The sequence below is a fragment of the Hyalella azteca genome, unplaced genomic scaffold, assembly GCF_000764305.2.
Source record: "Hyalella azteca isolate HAZT.00-mixed unplaced genomic scaffold, Hazt_2.0.2 contig5386, whole genome shotgun sequence".
In the NCBI taxonomy this organism is placed as follows: Eukaryota; Metazoa; Arthropoda; class Malacostraca; order Amphipoda; family Hyalellidae; genus Hyalella; species Hyalella azteca.
The window spans coordinates 1,080,367-1,105,903 of NW_025935579.1; the positions used below are offsets into that span (position 1 = coordinate 1,080,367).

The following is a 25,537-nucleotide window of genomic DNA, read 5'->3' on the forward strand; positions in this document are numbered from 1 at the left end:
CTTATAATAGTGAAAATATATATATAATTCTACACCGTTAGCGGACAAATCATAAATTTATCAGAGTTTGTTAGGAGGATAAAAAATAAATTTTGATAGCCGATTTTTAATAATATAACTTGTATTAATAATTAACTAGTTTATGAAAGCAATGACGTGTCTTAATAATCTTAAACATACAACACGGTGATAAAGCCAACTCAAGAATTAATCGTAATTACGACTTTCAGTCAAACTTCAAACCATAACGACACAAAAAAATATGCATTCGTAATAAAAGCATTGTACTGAAAACTTCTTGTCTAACAATGCAATGTTGGCAAACCCAACGTAGCATCAAACACCAATTTATGAAATTTATTATAAAATTTCATAAATAGACAGTTGCCAAATCGAATTGAGATCCACCGATTTTTTTAGGACTCCCATAATTTTGGAGCACTAAAAACATGTAACGAGTGTCACGAATAGCATAGCGAGAAAATAAACGATATTGTTAAGTTCCACTAAATTCTAATGAGTACAGTTAGAGTTTACTATCTGTAACGGCTCAAGTAGCACCTAATAGTAAAACTTCTGTTAATGCACGCATAACCAAATTGACGACTTACGGGTGAGATGCTAAGACTACAATGCTAATATTGTCTAACAGGGGAATGCGCAAATAAATCTGCAAATCCATCTCCCTACAAACAAAGATTTTATCAACAACTTGTGAGTTTAAATCTTGTCCACTGAAAAGATGGAGCATATTTGCTGCATTTTTCGATTGTAGAGCGTTAAGGGGCTCCCCGGTTAAATTTGCTCACCCGATATTTCTAACAAACCAAATTTTAATGCGTCTACATATGAAAATATAAATTACATTTGCGCGCTTAGTTCACATTTTTTACTAATATTCTGCGAATCAGCTATTCATAACCTACGTCCCGCTGCAAAGACAGTAATACTCAGGTAGTCTCCGCATAAAAAATTAACAGATGTTGGAGGGACTTCCATATTCTGGCTGTCTCACAAACATATTTCATATGACATGTAGTGCAGCCCAATGGCGAGAAGAGATCATACAACACTGGTCGAAGAGAATGCCGACGCTTTTTAGTTCACAGCCTCGTGTGAATCTTGAAATTCGACCGCATCAGAATAGTCAGAACCTCCGGAACTAGGCTCCGCATCGGCAGGTCGGTCCTGCGTTTTGAGCATAGTAAGCAACCTCATTTCCCTATCAGGTGCAACGCTAAGTCTCATCCCATTCTCTCTTCGTGAATGACGCAGGCTCTTTACTCTTGATAATAACGACGCCACGTCGTTGATACCAAGCTGCCGTTTCACGATATTCTCTTTCTTTCTCTGGACTGCCAACGCGAGTTCATCTTTTATAGTTTCAAGGCAGTGAAGAGTGTTGAATTCTGTGAGTTTCGTCAGCCGGTTGAATTGAATATCCTCATACACGAAGTTCGTGGATGCATAAACATTGGTTTTGTCATCGAATATTTTGAAGTTGGCAAAGTCCAGCTCCTCGTCTGTCGTGCGAAGTTCTCCTGATGAAAAAAATTGTATCGGTTCTTTCTGACTTTTTTAATTCAGGTTTTCGAAAGAGGTCAAAGTAACAATAGCTATGAACGCTATCGATCAATACTGAATACTGAAGGGACAACGCATACAAATATTGAGTAGGAATCAGTGTGCGAATATACGCTTCTCAGCCATATGACATGCACAATGCTCACCACAATCGCTACAATGAAGTGTTAGATAAAATGACAGATCAGTAATTTCAATTGATAAAAAAGGCTGGCGAAATAAGAGTTGTTGAGTTCCAAGAGCGAATTTTTATGTATAAGAATAATTATGAACTCACCAGGTGCTTTAAAACTTCTGAAGTGGTGGTTCACTAACGGGAAATGCAGGATGACGGGGCAGAAAGGGTCATCTTCGTTCTTAAAAACGTACACTTCTCTGACGTAGCCGTCGTCTCTATACTGCTCCGCCTTCCATAGCAAAAATTATCGATGTCAGTTATTATTTTCGGAAATTATACTATAGACCAATGAAGTTGAGCAATCAACTCCACACAACAAATGGGTTATAGATCTGATCGAGGGCTCAATCTGATGCGAAATTGCGCATATTCAAGATTGAACTAACACAAGTATAATAATTGCTGTGGAGCCAGTAAGATTTGATTAGTCTGCAGGATCAATCTGACTTAGGCATTGAGCTATCAGTATAAAATATAAATATGAACAAATCCGAATCAGAAAATATAGAATTATAGTAACTAGCATAGCCAAGAAAAAAAAGTCGTAATTGGACCCATTATTTTCACGATAGTCCAAACTTCTGGTTGAAATGGCCATCAAATAGGTTTAAAAAACAGTAAACAAACAGAAAGTTAATATTCATCTAAATTAAAATCCCGGGGCTACTCACCAATTTTTCAACTGGTGGAAAAGGCACTTTGTTTTGGCAGGCCCACTTTTCAGCGAGGATGAGCTCCTTGAAAGGTAAAGTGTTGTCAGTTTTTCTCATGGAGAAATCAAATGAAAGGTAGATGTCAACCGCGCGCTGTGGCCGCAGCAACAGGGGATATGGAGAGTTGAAGGCCAAACCTGAGTCCACAATAAAGAGTTTTTTCGCATGATTGTCAAGCTGCTGGTACCGACAGGCCGCTCCAACTGTAGAGATAAAAACGTGTAAAAAGAACATTTGCTTTGGAAAAGCAGGGCGCAGTGCATCCATTGGAGCGATCTTCAACCGATGGTTGAAACTCATTTGAAAATTGAATAAGGCTTCACGATAACCTTTTTCTATGTTATTTCTTAGCATCGACTGCTGAATTCAAGTTTACCATTAAATAGGGTAATTAGCAACAAAATATCCCGGGTTAAGTTAATTGGAAAAATGTACATTACTTACTGCCTTCAGCGGTTAAGTCATCTGAGTCGTCTTCAGCGACGTCAGCGAAGGGGGAGATGGGGAACGAGTTGCGGAGGGACAACCCTCTGAAGGGGTTGAGGATCTCACCGGCGCGCCCAGCGCGGCTGTTGAGCATGTTGGTGCTTGTCATCAGCGACTCCTTCAGGCCGCTGAACAGACCAGCCTTCACTTGCTCGCGCTTCGCACGCCGCGTTTTTCTGGATTAAGAGGTTTGTTCATTCGTGCGCGTTCGTTGCTATCAAATGCAAGGATAAAACTATCCAACTCTATTCACTGGGAAGAGTTCATATGCAGTACCAAAGAAAATTTGCATAGTCGATAGAAATAACATGATCCGAAAACGAACTTACTAAAGATAATTTCTTGATCAACATTCATATTTGTTTGTTTTAAGACAAATTCTATCAAAATGTGTTATCAAATTTATTGCATTCATACTGTTCTTAATTCAAATCTCACTAGTTTAATAGGCAAACCTCCTTTCTGTCCACTTGTTGTTGCCACTGCGGGCAAAGCTCAAGGGCGGCACGTCGTGTGCTCGAGACTGCCTCCTGAGGGCGGGGGCGGCTGCCGAGCCCTTGATGGCGCCCTTACGTTGAAGTCTGCTTCCAGAGGGAGAATCGCTGTCGGCATCTTCCGTCACGCTTCCAGGATCACTGACAGAACTCAATTTCTTAGAATTTTCTTTCGATTTCTTGCGACCACTAAAATCGAAAATGAATGTTTTCTTGGGTCCTACATCAGCGCTCTGTGATTTTCGTTCAGTGAATTTGAGAGGGTTTAGCAGATTACCAAGCGATGTTTTACGGTTTGGGGTGAACTTTGTTTCGTTTTGTGCCTCTTTGCCATCGGGGGAATCTTCACAGGTTGATATTTCAATGTGATTGAACATCTCAGGGAGCTCAGTCGTGGCTTGACTGCAATCTCGGTATTCGTCGTCAAAGCTGTCATCGTCCTTCCCAACGATGTCATCCTCGTCTTCTGTATCCGATTCCGTGAGCTGTTCTTTCAACTCTTCGTCATATTTTTCTGCAAAATAAAAGTTACTTGTAACGAAATGAACGCTAGATTAGACAAAACCGAAAAATGTGGATGCAGAAGGACGCATATAATATGAATGCATTGGAAACTGAAGTCTAGAATGAGACGAAATTTATCTTAACTGTAATTGATACTCCAACTCAGTGATAACAATTATGTATTCACTTTATGATAGGAAACCTTGATTGATGTCCAAACGAAAATTTAATCAGAAACCACAATGGACTTGATTTGCATGTTGTCATAATAACTGGGAATTACATGATTTATTATTACTATAAAAGCGGAAAGAAGCATAGCTTTTACCATGGATTTCTCTCTCAGAAGAACCGCTCACGTCTTCCCTCATCATCTGTACCATATCCTTGTTGTTGGAACCCTCCAGCACCAGGCGCTTGATCAGGACCGTGAAGGCGCTCCCCCAAACGCCTGACAATTGCGATCATCAATTGAGATCATCAAGATTTTGTCATTTAAAATCTGTTCACAAATTTTCAAACTTCATTAGACCATCGTGACAGTATTTAAAATTAAAACAAATTGTTTGTAAAATTTTACAAGGCTGTTGAAAATTTTCTCGTTAATTAAATTTTAGTTGTTAACTAATTATTCAATATTCTAAGCATTAGAAGTCAATTAACCTTGTAGGAAATGAAGTGGTGATTCTGGGTGCTGTTTGATCAACTTGCCCACCATGAACTTGCTACCGAAGTGTTCGGTCTTCATGAAGGTCCCGTACTTGGCAATGCCGATCTCGTACGGCGAAAATTCTACCCATTCCTGTGTTTAAAACTTTCATAAGAGCGCTTAAAAGTAATTTTAAAATACATGCAGAGCCTGGAAAAATAATCTGCAAATAACATCAGAAATATGTATATACCAGATTAAACGATACCAATAAATGTGCCTCCAATTTTTTTTCTATTGTCAAGTATGTGGAAGTAAAAGGATGAGGTAAATTTTCAAGGAGAATGAAAATAAATGTCTGACCTCGCTAATAAATTCCGATGATACTTCCAGCAAGAAAAAATAATGAACCATTTCAACTCGGCTCAGAAAGCAAAAGAAAAAAAATTACAAACAGAACGACATAGACACGTGCATTAACTAAACTAAAATTCCTTTAACAACTAACACAAACATAAGGATAAGAGTATCAGGTGTAAACTAAAGAACAGGGAATAAATTAAAACGTAATGACTTAATGAAACAATAACTTAGGTACGAGACTCACGGAGAAGGCCTTGCAGGACACGGATCGTTTAGCGTGCAAGCACGTGTACAGAGGGAAGGGCACGGTGCCCTGGGCCACGATACGCCGCTGGTCCGTCAAGCGTATGTTCTTACGCTGAGTAAAGCAACAGTTTCGTGAGCGTATGTTCTTACGCTGAGTAAAGCGACAGTTTCGTGAGCGTATGTTCTTACGCTGAGTAAAGTAACAGTTTCGTGAGCGTATGTTCTTACGCTGAGTAAAGTAACAGTTTCGTGACAGTAGATAAAGAAATACGATTAATAAACTCTCGTGAATATAATAAAATGATAAAAAATAATGAAGTAACGTGAATACAGGAGAATCTTAAAATTAATAAGGTCTAATGGGAACAGATGAATACAAACAATTTATAGAGTCTTTTGAAAAGAGAGAAATAAATCCAATTAATAGAGTCTAACAAAACCATTTACTGAAATGAGTTGGACGAATAGATAAAATCTTCAGAATTCAGGAGAATAATAGAAATTAATTGAGGCTCGTTAATAGAAAAATTATTGATTACGTTTAATGAGAGTCAATCGTGTTTGGAAAAAGTCAATAATGCATCATCGTTCGGCTTGAATGCATAATGCAGTTTGCTGAAGTAAAATTTTCCTTAGTTGATAAACTTGTGAATGATATTTAAACAATTCAGATTATTTGAATTGGCAATAATTGTGCAGGTAACGACAATAATAACTGAATAAGATAATATTTAACTCATCACTGTTCAATAAAATGGAAACTTAAATGGGATTAATTTTGAAGCAGAGCGCACATTTTCACATATTTGCATTGAAGAGAATTCATATTTTAATTTCTAGAAAAATTATATATCTGAAGAACACAAGAACCCACTCTTACATGCAAGTGATAGGCTAGAAGTAGGTATCATTCAGCAGAAACTTACCGCCAACAAAAAATTGCCGAATTGTAAAAAAATATAGAACATTTGCTATACACATAATTAAAAATATAAATGACGTACATGTAGCTCATATAATTATAGTAAAAATTAAAACTATTTAGCATGAGAAATAATCACCTCCTTGAGAAGCACGTCTCCCAACAAGTGACCGAAGAAGTCCGTGAATGAGATGGGCTGACCGTCTCTGTACTTGCGCAGCATACTTGTCACGTAGCCGAGGCTGTTGGTGAGCTTCCACTTCCAGTCCGACGTGACCGACTGCCGCAGCTGCTCCTGGATCACTTCGGGAGACACGCCCGGGAAGCCGCCATGTGAGTATAAGTTGGAGATATACCTGGAGATAAACCATGGAAATAAAAACGATAAATAGACAATACTATACTTGATATATTGATAAACCATTAAAATATAGGCTTGAGAGATGCCTGAAAAATATAATATTTTTGAATAATTTAACCAGATAATCAAGATATAATCTAAGAAAAAAACGAAAAAGATTTATTAATCAGCTGACCAGGAAGAGCCGGAGAGGCCTGAGATGTACGTAGCGCAGTCCAGCACGCCGGTCTCGTGTAGCGCCTTCACGGCGCCGCTCAGACACATCATCGCACGGAACCCTCCGCCCGAACCCAGCACTGCCATGATGGGGACCTGGGCACACAGTTGCAATACTAATACCTGGGCACACAATTACAATACTAATAAACCTATGTAAGCTACAGAAAGAAGATAAAGTACTGAACTGATCTAGAATTTGTATTACCAGAAGATAATCCTGCAGTCATTGTACGACTCCAGGACCAAAACAAATCGAATTCGTTACAAACTTGAATAACTGACACTGACATATAAAAACACTCATGCGGCATTGAAAAAGCCATTTATATGTGCATTCTCTGCCATGACTAACCTGCTTGTCAGTGTCCGGGGCGCGGTCTCCAAGAAGGGCGTGTAGGCCCTTGAGGACCTTCTGACGTCTGATCTGTAGGAACTCGCGCTCCTGCTCGCACAGCGCCAACGAGAACCGCAAGTCGGGGTTCTTGCTGCAACATTAAATGATATCAGGTAGTTAATATAGCCGTACTATTAAAAATAGTTAAGAGTTCGTAGCTCTGTCATTCAGCCACATGCGACTTTTCCTGTTAAATCCACTAATCGCAGTTAAAAAAATTGCCCCTACTTGTACATGGACAGCTACGTGTACCCAAGGTAGTTTTGATAACACGGCCCCAGTTATAAATGTACTATTTAGGAGCTTTATTCTTTCAGAGGAGGTAAAACTTGATTGTAAGCGAAGGAAAACGTGTTTGAAGTAGCAAGCAAAAAAACTTAACTGGACCACTAAGTTACCAAAAAAGTTGCTTGCATTGCTGATGCACTTATCGTGTCATCGTTGAATTGTTTATGAATCGAGGGCAAACCACGATCATCCTGATGTTCTCCATCAGAACTCGCATAAGTTGAAACGAACTTCATTCAAGAATTCGCAAGTTCTGAGATAAAATATGGGAACGTACCGTACTGAACGATTTCTTGCTTCATTAAACCGTTCTAAATAATTACACCCGATAATCGTGAAATAAGCTAAGATATACCAAAGAATATACATATTATATAAAAAAATAAATTAATTATCATTAATATGCATAATATATATGCATATTAATGCATATTATTATATATGCATATACAATATGCATATTATATATGCATACTAAAAATAACAAAACACATGAAAATCATTGGTTTTTCGTAAAGAAAATCTCACTTTTTAGTGAGGAGAAGCGTAGCGTAGACTTTTGAGCCTCCAGGGAAGAGGAAGACGTGGCCTACAGGAACGTCGTTGGTGAGCGTGTTGACGATGAACGTATCTTCACCCAACGTCTCGTCCAGAGTGATGTTCGCGTCCATTAACGTCACATCTAAAAGAAACAAGTATGTTATGTTCTTAGAGATGAATCGTATTTTATGAATCGTATTTTAAGTTGCTTCACATCAAACGGATATATATTTTTATATCTAAGTGCATTGATTTGACTTCATAAAATATAAAATGTACAAAAAATAGACACAAATCTAAACTAGTCTTCTAACAAATAAATCTTTACCTACATTACTGTACACTAATTATTTTTAGGAATGACACACAAGAATACATACTGTACATACAATACGTGCCACAAAAAAATACATAGAATTTGTTGCTTCTTTGAAAGCGGATAAATGTACAAACTTAACAACGCCTGTTCAATGACAGATTTTAATTCGGCACAAGATTCATGACATCGAATTTCCGTCCGATCTTAGCACAAGTGTAGCGAACTTACGCAGTATGTGCTCGGCCGTGGGGTCGAGGTAGAAGTGAAAGGTCTCCTCCCACAGCGGCACGGTCGTGTTATCAAGTTGCGTCGTGCGCTTCGAACTGTTCGACGAGCCCGGTACCTTCAAGATGACGTACGGATCCGGAGTGTCGACTGTAGTACACACGCAACAATCAAATAATGATTCCCTAAAGAATAATATTCCAGAGTTTTGCTGAGTCCACATTCTGAAATGTGACATTCGGCTGCATAAATTGTTTTTACTATCAGTAATGTTACCAAAATTTGCAATTTCCAGCCAGTAACGACCAATTACTCACTGTAATCTTGCAGGAGGCTGCCTTTTGTGATGCCTTCGCCTCTGTGTATGGTTATTGTGAAGTCCAGACATGACTCGTGCTCCACCTGCGTGGAGTAGGGGAACATTGAATTAAAAGTAGGGTGCATATTGGAGGCAAATTATTATTCATCCTAGCTGAAGGAGCTGCTCCCAATTATATCAGTAGGAATCAATACCCTCTTCACAGGCTAAGCAACTATAAAAAAAAATATTCTTACTCATAGGAGAGTAACAAATTGATATAGAGATTTAGTTGTGCGATACCAGAACAGCTGGAGAATATAACGTCTCATATTCAACATCGAAAAAATATTAGGTATATAAATAAAATAATTCTCAGGAGTAGAAGGGTCGATGGAGACTGATCACCTACGTAGGTGCACGTTTCCTGTGCGTCCTGATAGAGGCGTGCTCATAGCAGCGCCTTTTTAAAATAAGATTCTGGTTTCACACACGTGTCAACAACGTCTAAAAATTTGTATTTAATTTTCAGCAAAATGTACATTGCACTTTAAACGTAGAAAATTCACAACAAGAAAAAACAATCACTCAATTTTTAGATGATTTTTAATTACTATAATTTATTGAAGAACAACATTCAAGTTAATTTTCCCTGTTAAGTGTTTTCAATTGATCCCCCATTTACCTTGGACAAATAATCGCAAAGAAAATTCTAGACATGCCGTCGGAGGCTGAAGTGCTCAGACAATGACAAGAAAAAATCAACGCGAGCGACTTATTTGAAGGGAAACCCAGAGCAGTCGATGCACACGTCAATCACACCATTCACGCATGACTCATGATTTCATTATCATTATATCATCCCACGTATACAGAGTGGCTGCCGCCCATCTCCTGAACAAACACGCACAACGCTCATGACAAACAGGCACTGCTCACACGGTCAAACACGCACAACATTCATGACAAACAGGTTCATGACAAACAGGCACTGTTCACACGGTCAAACACGCGCAACGCTCATAACAAACAGGCGCTGCTCACACGGTCAAACACGCGCAACGTTCATGACAAACAGGCACTGCTCACGCGGTCAAACACGCGCCGTGTTCATGGCAGTGAGAAAGAAAGCAACCGCTGAGACTAGCATGAATTGCATCACCTGAGCGACGGCGGGGGCGTATGCATACGAGTACAATATTCATCTACATAAATGATGCAAGCAGTGACTAACAACAAGGTGTGACGTGAGTGTTGTGACCGTTAACCAGGCGTGGGAAATGATTTTCATGCATAAAACAGGCAACTGAATGAATTGGTCGAATGGTATGTTCTATCCTGTTAAAGCAGTAAAGAGAAAATACAAAATTTTCTAAAATGTTATTGAAGAAACATGGAGTCATTTTTACCCGAATGTTTCTGATTGTAATGACAATGAACTTTCCCGAATTACACTCACGATTTCAACATGTACGATAGCAGGAAAGGAGCATGAAAAATGGCGTTAATGAACTGACAGGAAAGTCAGGAAAGTCGAGAGTCGCACCTTAACGATAGACAAACAGTGTAATAGAACGAATTCAGCGGAAAAAAAACAATAGAAAATGACGGGTAACTTGCTTACATAGTCCTGCGCAGGAAATGCTTTTATGGTACCTGAAGCGCAAGACTAAGCGCAAACTCAGGCTAAGAGGCAACTTTATGAAAAACCGAGTAGATATTTGTGGATGAAACCATGAACGCACGAACAAAATTAGCTACTTTTCTTGGAGTCATTCTATTTGAAACTTTGTGTAACCATACAAGAAAGTAAAGCTTCCATGTTTCGCAACAGAAACCGTATCATGCACGCACAAATTTTCACGTTTTGCCCAGTCACGACCACACGTTTTCACTACCAGCGGCACGTCCTGATCTTTACTGTTAGATCACACATGATAAAACACTTCACAATCTGACAAAGGACGTCGAAAAATTTATTTGCACTGAAAAATGTAGTCATAACTTTTTCACAGGCATACATAAAGCGATAATTTTACAAAACCCGCACTTTAGCGTTTATAAGCTGGAAATTTTTTCATGTAACGTTATGGAAGTAAAATAAATTTTTTCAAGAAAAATTATTCAACAAATTGACCAAAAACATTCGATGTGAAATATTGAAAGCAAATCGAATTTATTTATAAAAATCAACAGAAATTACAACAATGTAAACGAAAAAAGTTCTTCTACGAGGAAAGTTTTTAAAGTGTATTTACACTTAAAGAGGAATTTTTCGCATGAAAAGGAAAAAAATTCTGGAATTAAAAAGTGATTACGGACTACAACTGAAATGATACCATAAATAAAAACCTGCAGCCATGAAGCATGACGTACCTCAAAAACTTGGAAAGGGTCCAATCTGAAAAGAAAGAAATTAAACATTATTGACCGAATTTAAAGATTGAAATTGGCACAATTAGTGCAAAAGATTTGTCATTAAGAACGGGTACAAAGTGATAGGAAAAATCTAGAGGTTAGCAGTGGGAATGTATCAAAATAGACCATTTTCAAGAGATATTTTGTAAGAATTTTAATCAACATAAGCGACTTCAATATAAAGTAATTGCGAAAATCCCATCTATAGAACTCTTGTAAAACAATGCTTAATGATACTTAATGTATCTCGAATCGAATAAAATTGTATAGTTCAGTTTTCCCTTTTGGTGTCAGAATTACGGGTGGACTTGAAATTGATGGTTGCTTGTTCATATAATAATCAAAGTGAACTGTAATATTCGCATAGTTTAAATTAGAGCATGCCGGCTGCTGGACCACGAAGTCGGGTTAACGATCGCAACTCCGTTATATTTATCAGGGATTGATGATGGTGCTTGAAGTGGTTAAGCAGTCACGTTGAAATTGTTATGCAGCAAGCACATCCGAAAAAATAGAACGTCAATAAACAACCATATATTTTTTTCACGGAAAAAATACTCAAAATTATTCATCAGGAGATTCATAACAATGACTAGAATTCAAGTCTTATCTTCTGATTTTCAATGAAACTATATTTATATGCACGGGTAGTAGGACAGTGCCGCCGCAACAAGACATATGTACGTGTTGAGTTAGTTTCGTGACGATTTCGAAAAATTCTTTTAAAATATGTCAAAGTACATCAATTAAGCGTGTAACCGTCGACCGTACACGTGATTCTATTCTCACCGATATCCCTATCAGCCGATAAGTTTCGACTCTTCTCGCAACAAATACTCAATTTATTATAGCTATGGGTGGTTGAATCCCTGCTAAGTGACCGGTTTTCCAGACCAGCCATAGTAGGTTGAGCGGCTGCAAAGAGGAAATTGAGATACGCGGGATTTATTACGTTCATTTTTTTTTAACCGAGACTCGAGAAGAAAAAACTTAACCTTGGCACGGACCTCTTTGGAGAAAACGTTAATGTCACCGCGTCCGGTTAGCCGTTATTTCCTGCAAGTCATTTTCGCAAATTTCCGAACCAACGACGCGCGTAGAATTTTGCTGAAGCGGTGATTGATCTGATAGTAGTGTAGCGGTGTTAGGAAATCATTTTCAGCGTTAAAGACCTTTTGTTCTTTATTAATCATCAAAATATAGCTCATTGTTGCAAATGAACCATTCCCCGGTATGCAAGTTAGCTAAAAATTAATGAACCCCAAAAACAGTATGAGTGAAACGTGAATATTTAATAATACTGACTGAGCCACCAAAGACCATTGAGACACGAATCAAACGCCATCTTTTTCCTATTTCTTTAATGAAGAGGCAATTTTTAATCATGGGAGTACTGGTATTGAGTAAATCTTCTGTATTCGAACCTGAGTGTTCTGTCTGCTGCGTACTCTTTGCATTTTTTATTAACGAGCGATAGTGAAAATACAGCGATAGCAAAAATCCGTTGATAGCGTCTGATCGACAAATATGAAAAATTTTGTAAAAGAGCGATGCGAACACGGTTAAGACTCAGAACAAAATAGACAGTCCTCTTGTTCTTTCTTCCATGACCACAACCAACACAATCAGCGCATTATCGTTTATTGCTCAAGTAAATAGGAGTAACACATCGACAAAACGAAAATATATTTCACATTAAATCATCGAGTAACTTCTTGAAAAACTGGGTACATAATTCCCCATTTATGAAATAGAATATAAAACTAGTCGAGCACGATAGGAAACTGGCAATAATTCTCCAGAAACGTTCTTATCTACAAACACTTTTTTGAGCAGTCTGATCGATAAACCCCGGAATTTCCCCTGACGGTTGTTCCCAGCCAACGTTTTTGGTTCACTTGGATGCCAGCGAAGAGAATGTCTTGCATGACGCGGACTCCTTCATACAAGCTAAAAATAGGAGACCATACTTGGAAAAACCCGCTTTCACAACACCCGGAATGCTTGCTGTGCTTGGGGAAGCCCTGTGCGTTGATACCGGGCGTCTACCGGTATATGTCTCCGTGAGCAGACAACTTACGTCTTAACTATTCGACTTTCACTTTGAAGGAAAAGTAACCTTGCATCCTGCCCGTTCTAAACCATTCTTCTTCACTGCAATTAGCTGCTGCAAGGCATAGTGTACATGCTTCCTTGTTTCTCATAGGTCAGAGATTTACTTCAAACGAACGACATTAGTGTAGCAAACAACGGGAATTCAAAATACTTGCAATATATTTATTGCAGCTGCATGAGCGATGCTAATCACCTTACACAAAAAATCTCAACACCATCTTATGAGAGGAAAATAAAGCTGGAACACAAAATAAATTGCATCGGGCATAAAAAATAAAGCACCAAGACGCCAGCACTTTTTACCCAGTGACCTCGCACGTCGTTCGGTGTCGTCCTTCACGGCGAGTAGGAAGTGACTCGATTTACTTCTGTTCAACTTCTCATCATATAAATGAATTAGAATGTGCAATAAAGACTGCAGTATACTTAAGTGGGTGCATTCGTCTCTTTGGGGAGGGATGAGGCAAGCTAAGAACCAGATCGAAGAGTCTAATGTCATGCAGCAACAACTGATAGCTTCTTTTTCCTTCGCAGGATGCCAGCAGAAACACTTTCATAGAACCATTGTATTTTCCATATTAAAGCGTAGTGCCTACATGAGTATCAAACGAAGACAGCATAAGACGATTCGATTACGTACAATTTTATACATCATACGTAGAGATTAATTAGTGTCTTCTTTCAGAGTATACATACATTTTCATTCTATATATGATTGTGTTCCTCATATAAACTCGCAGTATTTTGCAACCTCAAATTATAATTGTTTAGCAAACATTTGAAATATGTGAACGGTTTTATTTAACTAATGTACAATAAATGCCAACGGCATGGTGGTATATCGCACTGGCTGACGGATATAATTATCGGCTATAAATTGGATATGCGCCACCCGGCACAAGTCCACGAAACGACCAAACACAGTATTTTTCTCGTTAATTGAAATGAATAGATTAAATTGATTGAAGGAACTTTTCGTGAATGAGTGAAATTCAATAATTAGATTGAGATATACTATCAGACACTAAAATGTCCTTTGCGGAGACGAGGTAGCGGCAGGGAGGTGCTCCCGACACAAGTCTAAACTAATTGCAAACACTATGATGTGAACAAAATTTGTGATCAGTAGCAAAAAATCAGAAACCTTTTAGTAACAAATGCAGCAATAAACTTGAAACAAACACACACACCTAAAGCTTAATATTTTCCTCATCGCTTAGATCAGTTCCTGCGGCTGGCGAAACGATAACAAGGGAGAGACGGCGCCAAATTTCTGAGGACTTTTAGGTGAACTCCCTATGTGTGTCATTGAAGCCTCGTAGACACTTAGCAATTGTCTATGCAGAGTACGAAGATTTTCCGCATTCTTTCAGCGGAAATTATTTGTGAAAAAATGACTCATATGTCCTTGTACGTTTCTTCAGTGGCAGTGGTGATCATTAATTTTTGCTATACATTTTGTATTTCTAATATTTCGCTGAATTCGGGACAAAAGAGTCTGTGTCTGTTACACCATTTGCATTAATATTAATTACCTACTAAGAAACAATAATAAGTCGCAACAAAGCGAGCTCGAATGGTCGCATTTGGAATATGCTTGCAGAACCTGGCTTTTGATAATATATAGTAAACCTCTCAACTTTTTCTTAATACCTACTGCGGAACGCCGGAATGTGATGTGATACACTGAATGTGATGTGTATGAAAATATGTTAACTTTGCATAAGTTAAGATAGAGGAAAATGTTCTACATCGGTGTTCATTATACATGCGACATACATAAGTTTGTGCCACACAAGAAAGTAGTACCATTTATTCTCTATTGATCGATATTAAATAAAAGGCATATCTTAATCAACCTTAAATTTGTAGATATTTTTTACCAAAAACTTATTTTCGAGCATACTCTCATGTGGAGTGAAAATCCCGTATGCTAACTACTAAAATGCAGGCGTTGTGGAAGGTTTGAAGACTTTGAGGGAAAACAGACGTCTTAAATTACCTGTCAATCTACGACGGGCGGTACGAAGAGATACTTAATGAGGACGACCGCTGACCATTCCTCGGGAGATCGGCCACCTGAAAGCCACCCGTAACCGCAAAAAAAAACGGCTACGATATCATATATTAAAGACTACAAGCTCGAGGGTAGCGACTGGCCGAGCTTAGAACCGATCGAGGATTTCACATGATGGTCGCAAATACCTCGCTTTCCAGCGTCGGTGTGACTTACCCGTCTGTATCCCACATAGAACTCGTGGTACGTGACCTCAGCACTTCGGTTGTGAGGCTTCGAAGATTCAATCTAGGTGGACGGGAATTCCGAAATCTGTTTTTCTTATCAACGGAATTTGTAAGAGTTTCTATGTTTCCGGACCGAAAAATGTCTGGTGACCGCTCCATGGTGTCAGAAGAGTTTAAACTTTTTTGTCCCTTGTCAAAATCTTCTCTTTCACAGGTCAAAGGTTCATCCCTACAAGTTTGTGATTCAGGAGCACTAGCGCCCATGCCGTTCACTTTCAACAACGCACTGACTTAAAAATTCATAAAAACACATTAAGAAACTGTAAAAACAGAATCCCAACACAAACGTGTGGCACAACAGTCAAATCTAATTGAAAACTACGTACGATGTGATGAAACCACTGTAGAATACATATGAGTAGAGACTTGAGTCTTTGACGGCACAAAATTTATGATTTCGCCCCACTGTAAAAATCCCGAGAATAAATATATTTAAAACACCAGCTCTAGGGACAAATTTCTCAAACCAAACTAGGTAATAGTTAATCAGGTCAGTGATTTAGCTTGATTTTAACTTCATGATATTAATCAAAACCTTCCAAACGTGAATGTTGATTCTATTTTAAACGACTATTTCACTCTCTCCGAGCGATGGTTAGAGTTCCAAAAGATGCAAGGAATGATCATGAAGATCTAATTGTCCGTAAACGTGTAATGGTGAGAGCCTGAGAGAGAGGTGCCCGGCACTCTAGTGGAACTTTGGAAGTACCTAGCTAGCTAAAGAAATGGGATTCCTAGTAACCCAACTATGGTTATTGAAAAGCAATGATAACCCAATTCATGAATAATATTTTGAAGGCATTCATCCAACAAAAAAATGCATTCATTACGCATTTGTACATAGGGCTATGGTCAGTCATTTACTGAGTAAGACAAGCAGCTCGACACCCACCCTTTGCACCAGTTCGAGTAACACTGAGAGTGAGCCACCTGCAGGCTGCAATCCTGCATGATTCTGCATGAACGTTCTTCACATCCTCACACTTCTCTTCCTTTAGCCGACCGACACATCATCCCACTACACTATTTCAAAGCCTAAATGTCTTGTCACGGGGAACTGTTAACGATTGTGATGCAATTATGGTGACGCAGTTATCTTCTCTCACTCTTGCCATGCGGTATGTCCTCCAAATCTAGGTACATATTCAACACAATACGTTCACAGCGTATGAAACATCTCATAAGTAAATAGTAGCCGAACAATTATACCGATCATTCATAAACATATAAACATTACAATGATGTTTAACATCCGCTCAAACTTCCGTTCGTTGAATCCCACGAAAATTTCAACTGACTGCTAGCTGATTGGTGGAGAACTGCGTCGTCTTCCTTACAGCACACACGGCATGCGACTCAGAACAGGTTTATTCCCGGTGAAGGGTGGCCATGATTTTCTCTGTAATTAAATTTCTCGAGCTTGAGCTTGTTTGCATTTACCAATTAAATAAGGAAAATTAAGCTTTTATGAATGTAATCTTAATACATTACTCTTAATAAATCATATTGTCAGTTATGGAAAGATCGGGTTGAAAGGCCGGATCCCTTGTGAATCAAGTCACAAAAAGTTCAAGAATCGGCAACAGGCCATGGGCCTATTTCTTCAGTGCAGACACTTCTATTCTATTCCATTCTAATCTGTTCTTATTTGGGTCTACGCCATCGCTAGCAGAAAAACACAGGCCTTGCGTGGATGTCATTTTAGCAATCATAAACACGGCAGCCATGGAATACGAACTAAGTATTAAATCATATTTTCATGAGATGAATCGTGATGACTTGTGGGTATGCCAAAAAAGTTCCGTCTACCAAGAAATCCTGAAGTTATTTAGTTCACGTAAAATTGTTATTCGATGCAACATTTACGAGTAGATGAGACTCTCATGAAGAAACAGCGCACGCTCTTGAAAATACGTCATTCTATACTAAAAACATGTTGCGCTATAAAACATGTTGCGCTGTATATTTAAGAGAATTCCGCAATGAATTTTTGAGATGCAATTCGTAGCGATGAAGCTGCGTTTTCTTACGTAAAATTATATGTGTACCAATACTAAGGAAGTAACTGAACAGCATGAATCAAAATTTCATAAATATTCATTGAGTTTACAATATTTGACAAAGGCTAATTATAGCCAACAGAATAATTACGATGATACGATAACAAAACAATTATCATCGTAATTATTTAAATTCATGTCATGTATATAAAATGCAACTACGATAATCGACACAAATTAATTGATAATCATAGTATTAATTTTAAATTTAAACTAAATACCAATGATTGAACGAGAGTGTCTGTCTGTGTTAACAGAGACGAATTGGTGCCGCCTAATGTAATTAATTATTAAGGGTTTTATAGTTCTTCGTAGCTTTATGTTTTGTTGTGCCATTCGGTTTCTCTCAAATATGAAATCTGCAGGTTTGACTCCAATATTATTTCATTTCAATCTTCTCTCCGCCAGGCGCATCTGTTTCCACTGTATTTAACGTAAACTCTAAACTTAATAATGTCGAAAATTCAATGAACTGTATCTAGACTATAATCAGTTGAAAGTATGCAAAAATATATATATTTTTCGTAATTCATTAGTCGAATACCAGATAATATTTTACTCGTAAAAACCGACAATTTGTGGTTGAAATGGAGAAAGAGATCAATATTAAGAGAGCTACATTGCTAAACATAAAAAAGTAATAATAATAACAATACTCACGGACTCTCATAAGTCCATAGTTCACTAGGGGTTCGAAGAGCGCGGTTGCATCTTAGTGCAAAGGCCCTCCATGTGCTAGATATTTTCGACTTCGTCCGGCCCGGGACCCGTTGAATCCTGGAGGATAATGGGGTTCGGGTATCCACTTCATTTCCTGTAATTTGCTTTCGATCTTCACGAGAAGCACCTTTGCCTTTCCTAAGGCGAACCAAAACCCCGTCAGCCTCTGAATCTTCTTCAGTTTCGTTCATTACCGTTTCTATGGTCTTATTTCGCATGTCTTCTCGAAGTCTAGATTTTTCAATTGAGTTGTCATTGGGAACTTTTTTACAACTTTCTCTATGGTTTGCCACACAAGTAATCCTAGAGACACATTTTTTCTGCGAACTTCTCCTAAGAAAATTCAAATCGTCATCACCCTCGGAATCATGCTCGTCATCTGCTTCATTGTCTGGATCACTCATTTTTCTATCTTTCTTAACAGTTGATGGCACTCGGTGAAACACAGCTGATTCGTATTCGATTCTTTTATGCTCATCTCCGCAGCTTTTCTCGTGAAAATTTGCCTCTAAACATCCAGGAATTAGCTTACTTCTATCTTGTCTGCCTAAATCACATTGCTCGGATGGGACTAACTCGTTCGATGTTTTATCTTGATAACTTTTCACGTCAAGTTTACGATCGTCGATTTTAAAATCGTATCGCACTGTTGTGACTGTAGACAAAGGCTCTGAGGTTGCTGATAAATCATCGCCAGTATAATTAGGAAGCTCAAGTGAAGCTCGAGAACCCTTAGCTCCATGTTCAAAAGGTGGGATCTGCATTCTAGGATTATCCTGGGGGCGGTTAGGAGGGTCTCCGTAGGATACAGCTCTTTGCCGCACCAGGGGTGACTTCTTCACTTGATGAGCGCCAGGGTTGTCTGAGCTACGTACACGACGATACGGAGGAAGATCTCCGTGAGTATGTTCATCTTGCACGATGTTTGAATCTGTATAATTTTTACGTTGGAAAGTTTCCATTGTAAAAGTATCTATATAACGTTTTACTAAGCAATTACGTTTTCTTGTAGAGTTATCGTCCAGTAATTAGTGCTTCCGCAAAAATTTCTCTCAATGCATATAATTTAAACTGAAAAAAATGTAACACTAATTTTTTAATACTATCTATCTAAACTATCTGACATGAAATCATTATTACTACACAAAATTCAGAATTTTTATCTTTGCTTTCATTATACTACTCAAATGTATAACCAGTGGCAATAGTTACAGGAAAAGTATCTTCGCATGTGCGTAGTAAATATCACAAAATTCATATTAACGGAAGGAAATGAATTACGCTGAATATCTTCATTTGTTAATCTGAATTTATATTGACGACACTGTAGGACGAAACATCCATCACTGACATCGCTAAGAATATCACTGAGTAAAAGATTCTCGTTGGCCGCATAAGAAGCAATTTCTCAGCTACGGGACAAACATTTTTCTTAAGAACATATCTGCTCTTGTTCACCTTATCGTCTGCTGCAGCTCGGCATATCCTCTAGCAGTCTAGCATATTGTCGTACCATATTTTACCACCACTACCTGAGGTCAGGTTCGACTTCAAGTTTTGGTACCATATGCCAGTGTATACTGAAGGGGATGAAATCGTTTGAACTTTAATTCAGCCGAAAAACATAATTATCTTCTCCCAATAATCAAATAATAATTTTCTGTTATACCTTTTTTGTAATCGATGATTTTTACATTATTTTTTCTATCAATACATCTCTCCCGTTCTATGGTCTATTTTTGGCTCCGATGAGCTACAACTCATATTGATACGAAGAACATTCCATAAACGGGAATGAGTTGCGGCGTGTAGTGGGCATAACTTACATTTATACATAGTTGTAAATGAAGAAATGCATTTAACAGACAAATTGCCTTAGAAATTGAAGTAACACGTTGATTTGGCATTTTATTCGGTGTTGTTGAGCGACACCGAAGAGCTGCCTTGATTCACAACGTTCCTCCTATCCACTTTAATGTTAATGCATCACTTTGCTAGTAAGGAGATGCATCATTCCCTATAATGGCGGTCTGTGCATAAGTTGGTTCTTCTTAGAAGTTCTATGCATTTTTTCAGCCATCTGAACCTAAATAAACACTTGACACTCCTGAACAGAGACGCGTGTTTGGCTCCAACTCACTCACTCACGAGGACTGAGTCTCGGGACAGGTTTCTCCGCTATATACGAAGACGGCTGGAGAAGAGCCTCCTAGAATATTAAGAAGTGAACGGTCATCGCAATGGTCAAAAGGAGGATAGAAGCTACAGGCCCACAAGAGACGACTTGCATTGCTTGGCCTTGACGGCTACTTGAATGGAAGGATGAATTCATGTGCCGGTTAAAGAGGATTTTACACGCAGCCCACCATTGGCGAGAAACCTTTCAGAGATTCTGAATTTCGTGAGGAGCTGAATTTAATAGATAATTCTATTTTACATGCTAGAATTGTGAAAAATCCGAATTAGGTATCATTATTTTACAATTTGAATCCTACAAGCATTTTTAAACATCAGTAATTTAACAAGAATGTAAATTTTAATAAAATATTCGTTGATCGCTTGTGGTCAAGTAATGACCACATCAAAGTGCGATTTCTTCCAGGACAAAAATCAGCTTTTGTCAGTTTCTTCTTAGTCTCGAGGCCACAAAAGAAATCGACATAGATACGTAACAGATCCGAAGCTGCGTAATTGCTTGAATTAATCAGCAATGAGGGAATGTAATATTCTCGCGTATGCAGGAACACGTCTCGTATGACGAGGTTTTGCTGAGTCTGCGGGGCTCCCAAGGCCAAACACTGTACACGTGACGTATTTAAAAGCTTCTTATAATTTCTACACAGTAAAATTACATAGAATCCGTTACCTCTCAATAATTTATTGAGAATTATTTGGTTGTGCATCCGAGCCTGTGGAGTTATTTCAACATTTATGAAACTTAATTTTTTTTAATCTAACTAATCCGTTCGGATGGATCATTGTTTATAAACGGCAGGTTATTACGGTTAAGCAGTATTAAGAAGATACCAACTGGAGAATGCGCCCGATTATTAATTAGAACATGGTACAAATAAAATTTAAATCCTGCTAAAAAATTTCCATAACTAAGAGCCAACATCCTGAACTTTAAGTTGCCACAATCTTATAATTAGGTTGGATAAATTTTTTGCTCCTTGACTTACGCTCTGTTGCATCTGGCAAGGTTCCTCCACTGATAGAAGGTGTTCATGTCTGTCTCCTGAAATAGAATCGCAATAAATATTGATATTAGCTATTGAAATTTACCTAGTAAATTGAATTCGTAAACTAAAACATTTACGAAACGATTACAAATGATAGTGTCGAACCTGATAAGGATGAAGACGCCGATCCGCAGCCTAAAAAAATGCATTAAATCCTGTTGAAGTTCAATTCTTCCGGACGAAAACAATTTTAATATAATAACAGTATAATCGATCTTGGTATAACAGTAAACACTTGCACTATCGTTCATAATACGAGCTGCCATTCTCACTTACAGGACTCGACGGCTAAACTATACAGCAGCCACAGCAACCTGCCCGGGCTGCGACCTTGAGAATTACATCAAAGCTATTAGTCCAAATTACTTCCCATTTGCACACAAAAGCGCATCCATTCCCTTAACATCCGACTTACCTCACTATTTTCTTCACGCGCATTAAGCACCGGATTATTCACCTCCTCCTTTCTAGTTAGGAAGGTTATGGGGAATAAATACGTGCATTGACCGTGAATTTCTGTCACGCTTTGATGTGGTTGCCTCCTATCATTTGTATCACCTCCTTTCAGTCTAGACTAACGATTTGTTTTCTTTTCTTGGCGCATGATAATAACCACGAAATAAAACTACAGATAACCCATAATAACCGAAGGGGTAATATACGAGTACAATGCTCCCTACACACCGTACTGCGGCAGCCGAGGGCGTTCCTCATGCCCTCAGTACCGTCAAACCAACACTGATGTTCTGTGAGACCGTGAGACGTCCACACGGAAGTCTATATGGCAGATGGGCTCATGGCGTGAATGCGTTATCGCACCATATTATCGCCCTAATGTGACGCGGTAGGCAATAGAAATATGCGGACTCGGCATAAATGTTTCAATTTCAAAGCGGCTACTCTTTGTTCTGTTTGTGAGATAACCAATTGCAGTAAATATGTCATCGAGTGTCATGAACGAGAGTAGAAACATCTCTATGATGGTTAATCAGTTTATATGTTGGAAGATTTTTTCGCAAAGCCAATATATTGCAGAGAATTTACTGCTCAGAGAACTTGTGTTAACAAGTGTTCACATTAGCATTTATGCGACTTGATTCGAGCTACCATCAAAGACACACAAGTCGCCACTCAGCAGCTACCGGCCGCACTTAACAGACCGCTCGTCAATTAAAACCGTATAATACACGCAGAAGTGCGATTTGTAGGGTTCGATTTCCACATAATAATTAAAAATCTGGCTCATAAGCTCTGGAAAGTTTTCGCTCAGTTATGCTCATAAAATAGATTTTTTTCCTTTTGTAGGCTTTTCTGATGAGCGCAGTGGTGAAATTAGTGGCTTTGACGGTTACGAAAAAATCGCTTCTCTACTTATGACTTTCTACAATTTTTTTTAGTTATTTTGTACTAAAGAAGAATTGTCATGACTTGTACGGAAAATAGTTTCTTCAATAAGCTTTCAGACGCCTAATAAAAAATTTTCGAACTCAAGACAGTTATTTGCCTGCACAAGATGTGGGATAAGAAGGAAAATTCGGACAATTTAACCACCATGGAATGAATACCTGTTAAAAAAAATGCTCCATTTTACTCAACAACTTGTTACCAATAATAGTCATTATGAATGATGTGTAAAAGTACATTTAGACAGTACAGTATTAAGAAAGTTCTTGCTTATGCTGTCAGCAAAGTGGTTTTTCGGTTTGATAGTCTCACCATGCTTTGCGGACGCGACGGAACGCAGTCAGCTCCGGCGTCTATTCTGAATTCTCTCAGTTAGTGCAGTGCATGCGCAAGAAAAAATTTGTCATCGATAATGTCTCGTTAAACACAACATACCAATTTTTGCTGTATTCATGCACATGAGTTCTTTCGTGCGGACTTCGTGGCACTTTTTTCCATGTGTTCATTAAGAAAATAGGAGTCCAGGTATTTGAATAACTTCTTTTCGAATATGATCTATTCGATCATATTCGATCTACAATATTTATATATTAATTACGATGCATCACTGCGTTTAGTCCGCGACTGTTCAAGCTCTTTCTCCATCGTTTAGTTATTAAGAAAATCATTTGTAGTATATTATTTTAGGGTTAGCTGAGAAAGAGAAGATCAACTGCTGGCTCGCGTTTTGCTGCTTCAAGTTTCACTTCCAATGCTATGCAACCAAGTCTTCGATTCCAACATCGCATTAGTCGAGTGATTACACGCGCGTGCCTTCGTATCAGATCGCGGTGATGTGAAAGCTTCGCTCGGTTACCTCACGCATACTAAAGGCTGACGCCGCAATAATATAGACTTTCGGAACTCAATATATATTTGGAATCAAAATGTAATTGATTGCCAAACAGTGTCGGTGACAAGCTGTTCATTTGATCAGTCAGCTAAAAAATATACCTAAATGAGTACAATAAGATTAAAAAGATTCCAAATGCAATACTTATTTTTTATTTACACATATTAGTACAGTGTGAATATATACAAAAACATGACGAACACTAAATCGAAAATGAAAAATATTAAGTAACATCAATTTACACATCATTTGATGAAACTCTACAACAAGTTTCAACATTCAAACGTAAAAAAACATCCTGATAGCCTACATTACAAAAAGCTTGTCAGAAATTTGTTTTAATTCAGCATTTATACTGCGTTTACAAGCATGGGTAACATGTGTACTGTACATGAGTGTCCACATGACATACCAAAGCACTGCACACAAGACAGTCCTCGCCAACAGTTATGCAGACGGTTTATGGAACCGGCATTGAACATAAATAGAGTCTTAGAGTATCATAAATAACTTCAACCGTCAGAAAACTGTATAATTCATAAACCATATTATGCTGTGGATGATGTGAGGATTATTTGATCAAAGTTTTAATGTTACTTCTACAGAATATTAATAAACCTTCATGGCGATTGGGTCATTTATTTACAATCATGCTAGGATTTGATTTGGCAGAAAGACTGTCGAGTGCTCGCAGTGACCCAAACAATGTGAAAGTTAATCTAGTTCACCATCTTTCAGTCGCATTTAATAAAATAGGGAATTAAAGTAATGCATAAATAAATAGGAGAAATTTTGCCCGAATCTCATAAATCTCAATGCGTATTTTTTCAATTCCATTAGAAATACAAGTGACAGGCTGGACTATCAGGGATACAAGTAACAGGCTGGACCATTAGAAATACAAGTAACAGGCTGGACCATCAGGAATACAAGTAACAGGCTGGACCATCAGGAATACAAGTAACAGGCTGGACCATTCGATTGCTCGGATTCCTTTCTTTAATTGGGAAATTTTGAGGTGTTTGGGTAGTCGTTAAGCTTCACACATGCATTAAAGAAAATATAAATGCCACTTTTGGATCCATCTAGCATAATTTTACTAATTCTAAACCTTTAGAATTAATTCATGAAGTGTGCGGATGAAGAATAAGTTTTCACACGCGAGTTTACAAATTGTCTAAAGCTATTTAATATGCAATAAAACCCATTTTATATACATTGACAATTGTTTTATATACAATAGAGCTCGTTTTATATGCAATTAAGCTAAGTTTATATACACATCAGGATTTCCTGTGCTGGCGTTAAAGGAACCTTGCTTTGTTAAACGAACCTGCTGAAACCTTGTTTGACATCTCGCCGTTGCGCAAGATTCTGAATTAAAATTTTCAGCGACTAGGCAGCAAGTTTCAAGGAGTAGGAATTTGTAAAAATAAAATAACTTGTAATAACATATAAACATTCTGGAATTTTGATTCGCATGCATTCAACTGAATGCCTCTCATCAGAAAAATGCCAACGGGATATTGACTATTTTGAATAATAGCTAAGGAGAAAATTTAAAATTTCAACTATCTTACACACAAAAGCTATTAAAAA

The 25,537-nt window shown here is 38.1% G+C and overlaps 1 protein-coding gene across 3 annotated transcripts; it reads right to left on the minus strand.

Moving 5' to 3' along the window:
• Positions 1 to 95: 95 nt before the first annotated feature.
• LOC108668978 (cytosolic phospholipase A2) lies at positions 96 to 22,361 on the minus strand. 3 transcript variants are annotated; one of them, XM_018156261.2, is made up of 17 exons: positions 22,058 to 22,361; positions 21,583 to 21,638; positions 11,160 to 11,184; positions 8,803 to 8,887; positions 8,489 to 8,635; positions 7,930 to 8,083; positions 7,072 to 7,204; positions 6,676 to 6,812; positions 6,279 to 6,495; positions 5,216 to 5,329; positions 4,623 to 4,761; positions 4,288 to 4,410; positions 3,417 to 3,969; positions 2,920 to 3,137; positions 2,434 to 2,678; positions 1,862 to 1,991; positions 96 to 1,541 (listed from the first exon to the last, which is right to left on the minus strand). In XM_018156261.2, the coding sequence occupies exons 2-17, from the start codon at positions 21,627 to 21,629 to the stop codon at positions 1,099 to 1,101; spliced, it is 2,910 nt and encodes a 969-aa protein (XP_018011750.1). In that variant the 5' UTR covers positions 21,630 to 21,638; positions 22,058 to 22,361; the 3' UTR covers positions 96 to 1,098. The 3 variants fall into 3 exon arrangements, with proteins under 3 accessions (XP_018011750.1, XP_018011747.1, XP_018011748.1); XM_018156258.2 differs by lacking the exons at positions 21,583 to 21,638; positions 22,058 to 22,361 and adding an exon at positions 18,341 to 20,063; XM_018156259.2 differs by lacking the exons at positions 21,583 to 21,638; positions 22,058 to 22,361 and adding an exon at positions 15,550 to 16,045.
• Positions 22,362 to 25,537: the final 3,176 nt, after the last annotated feature.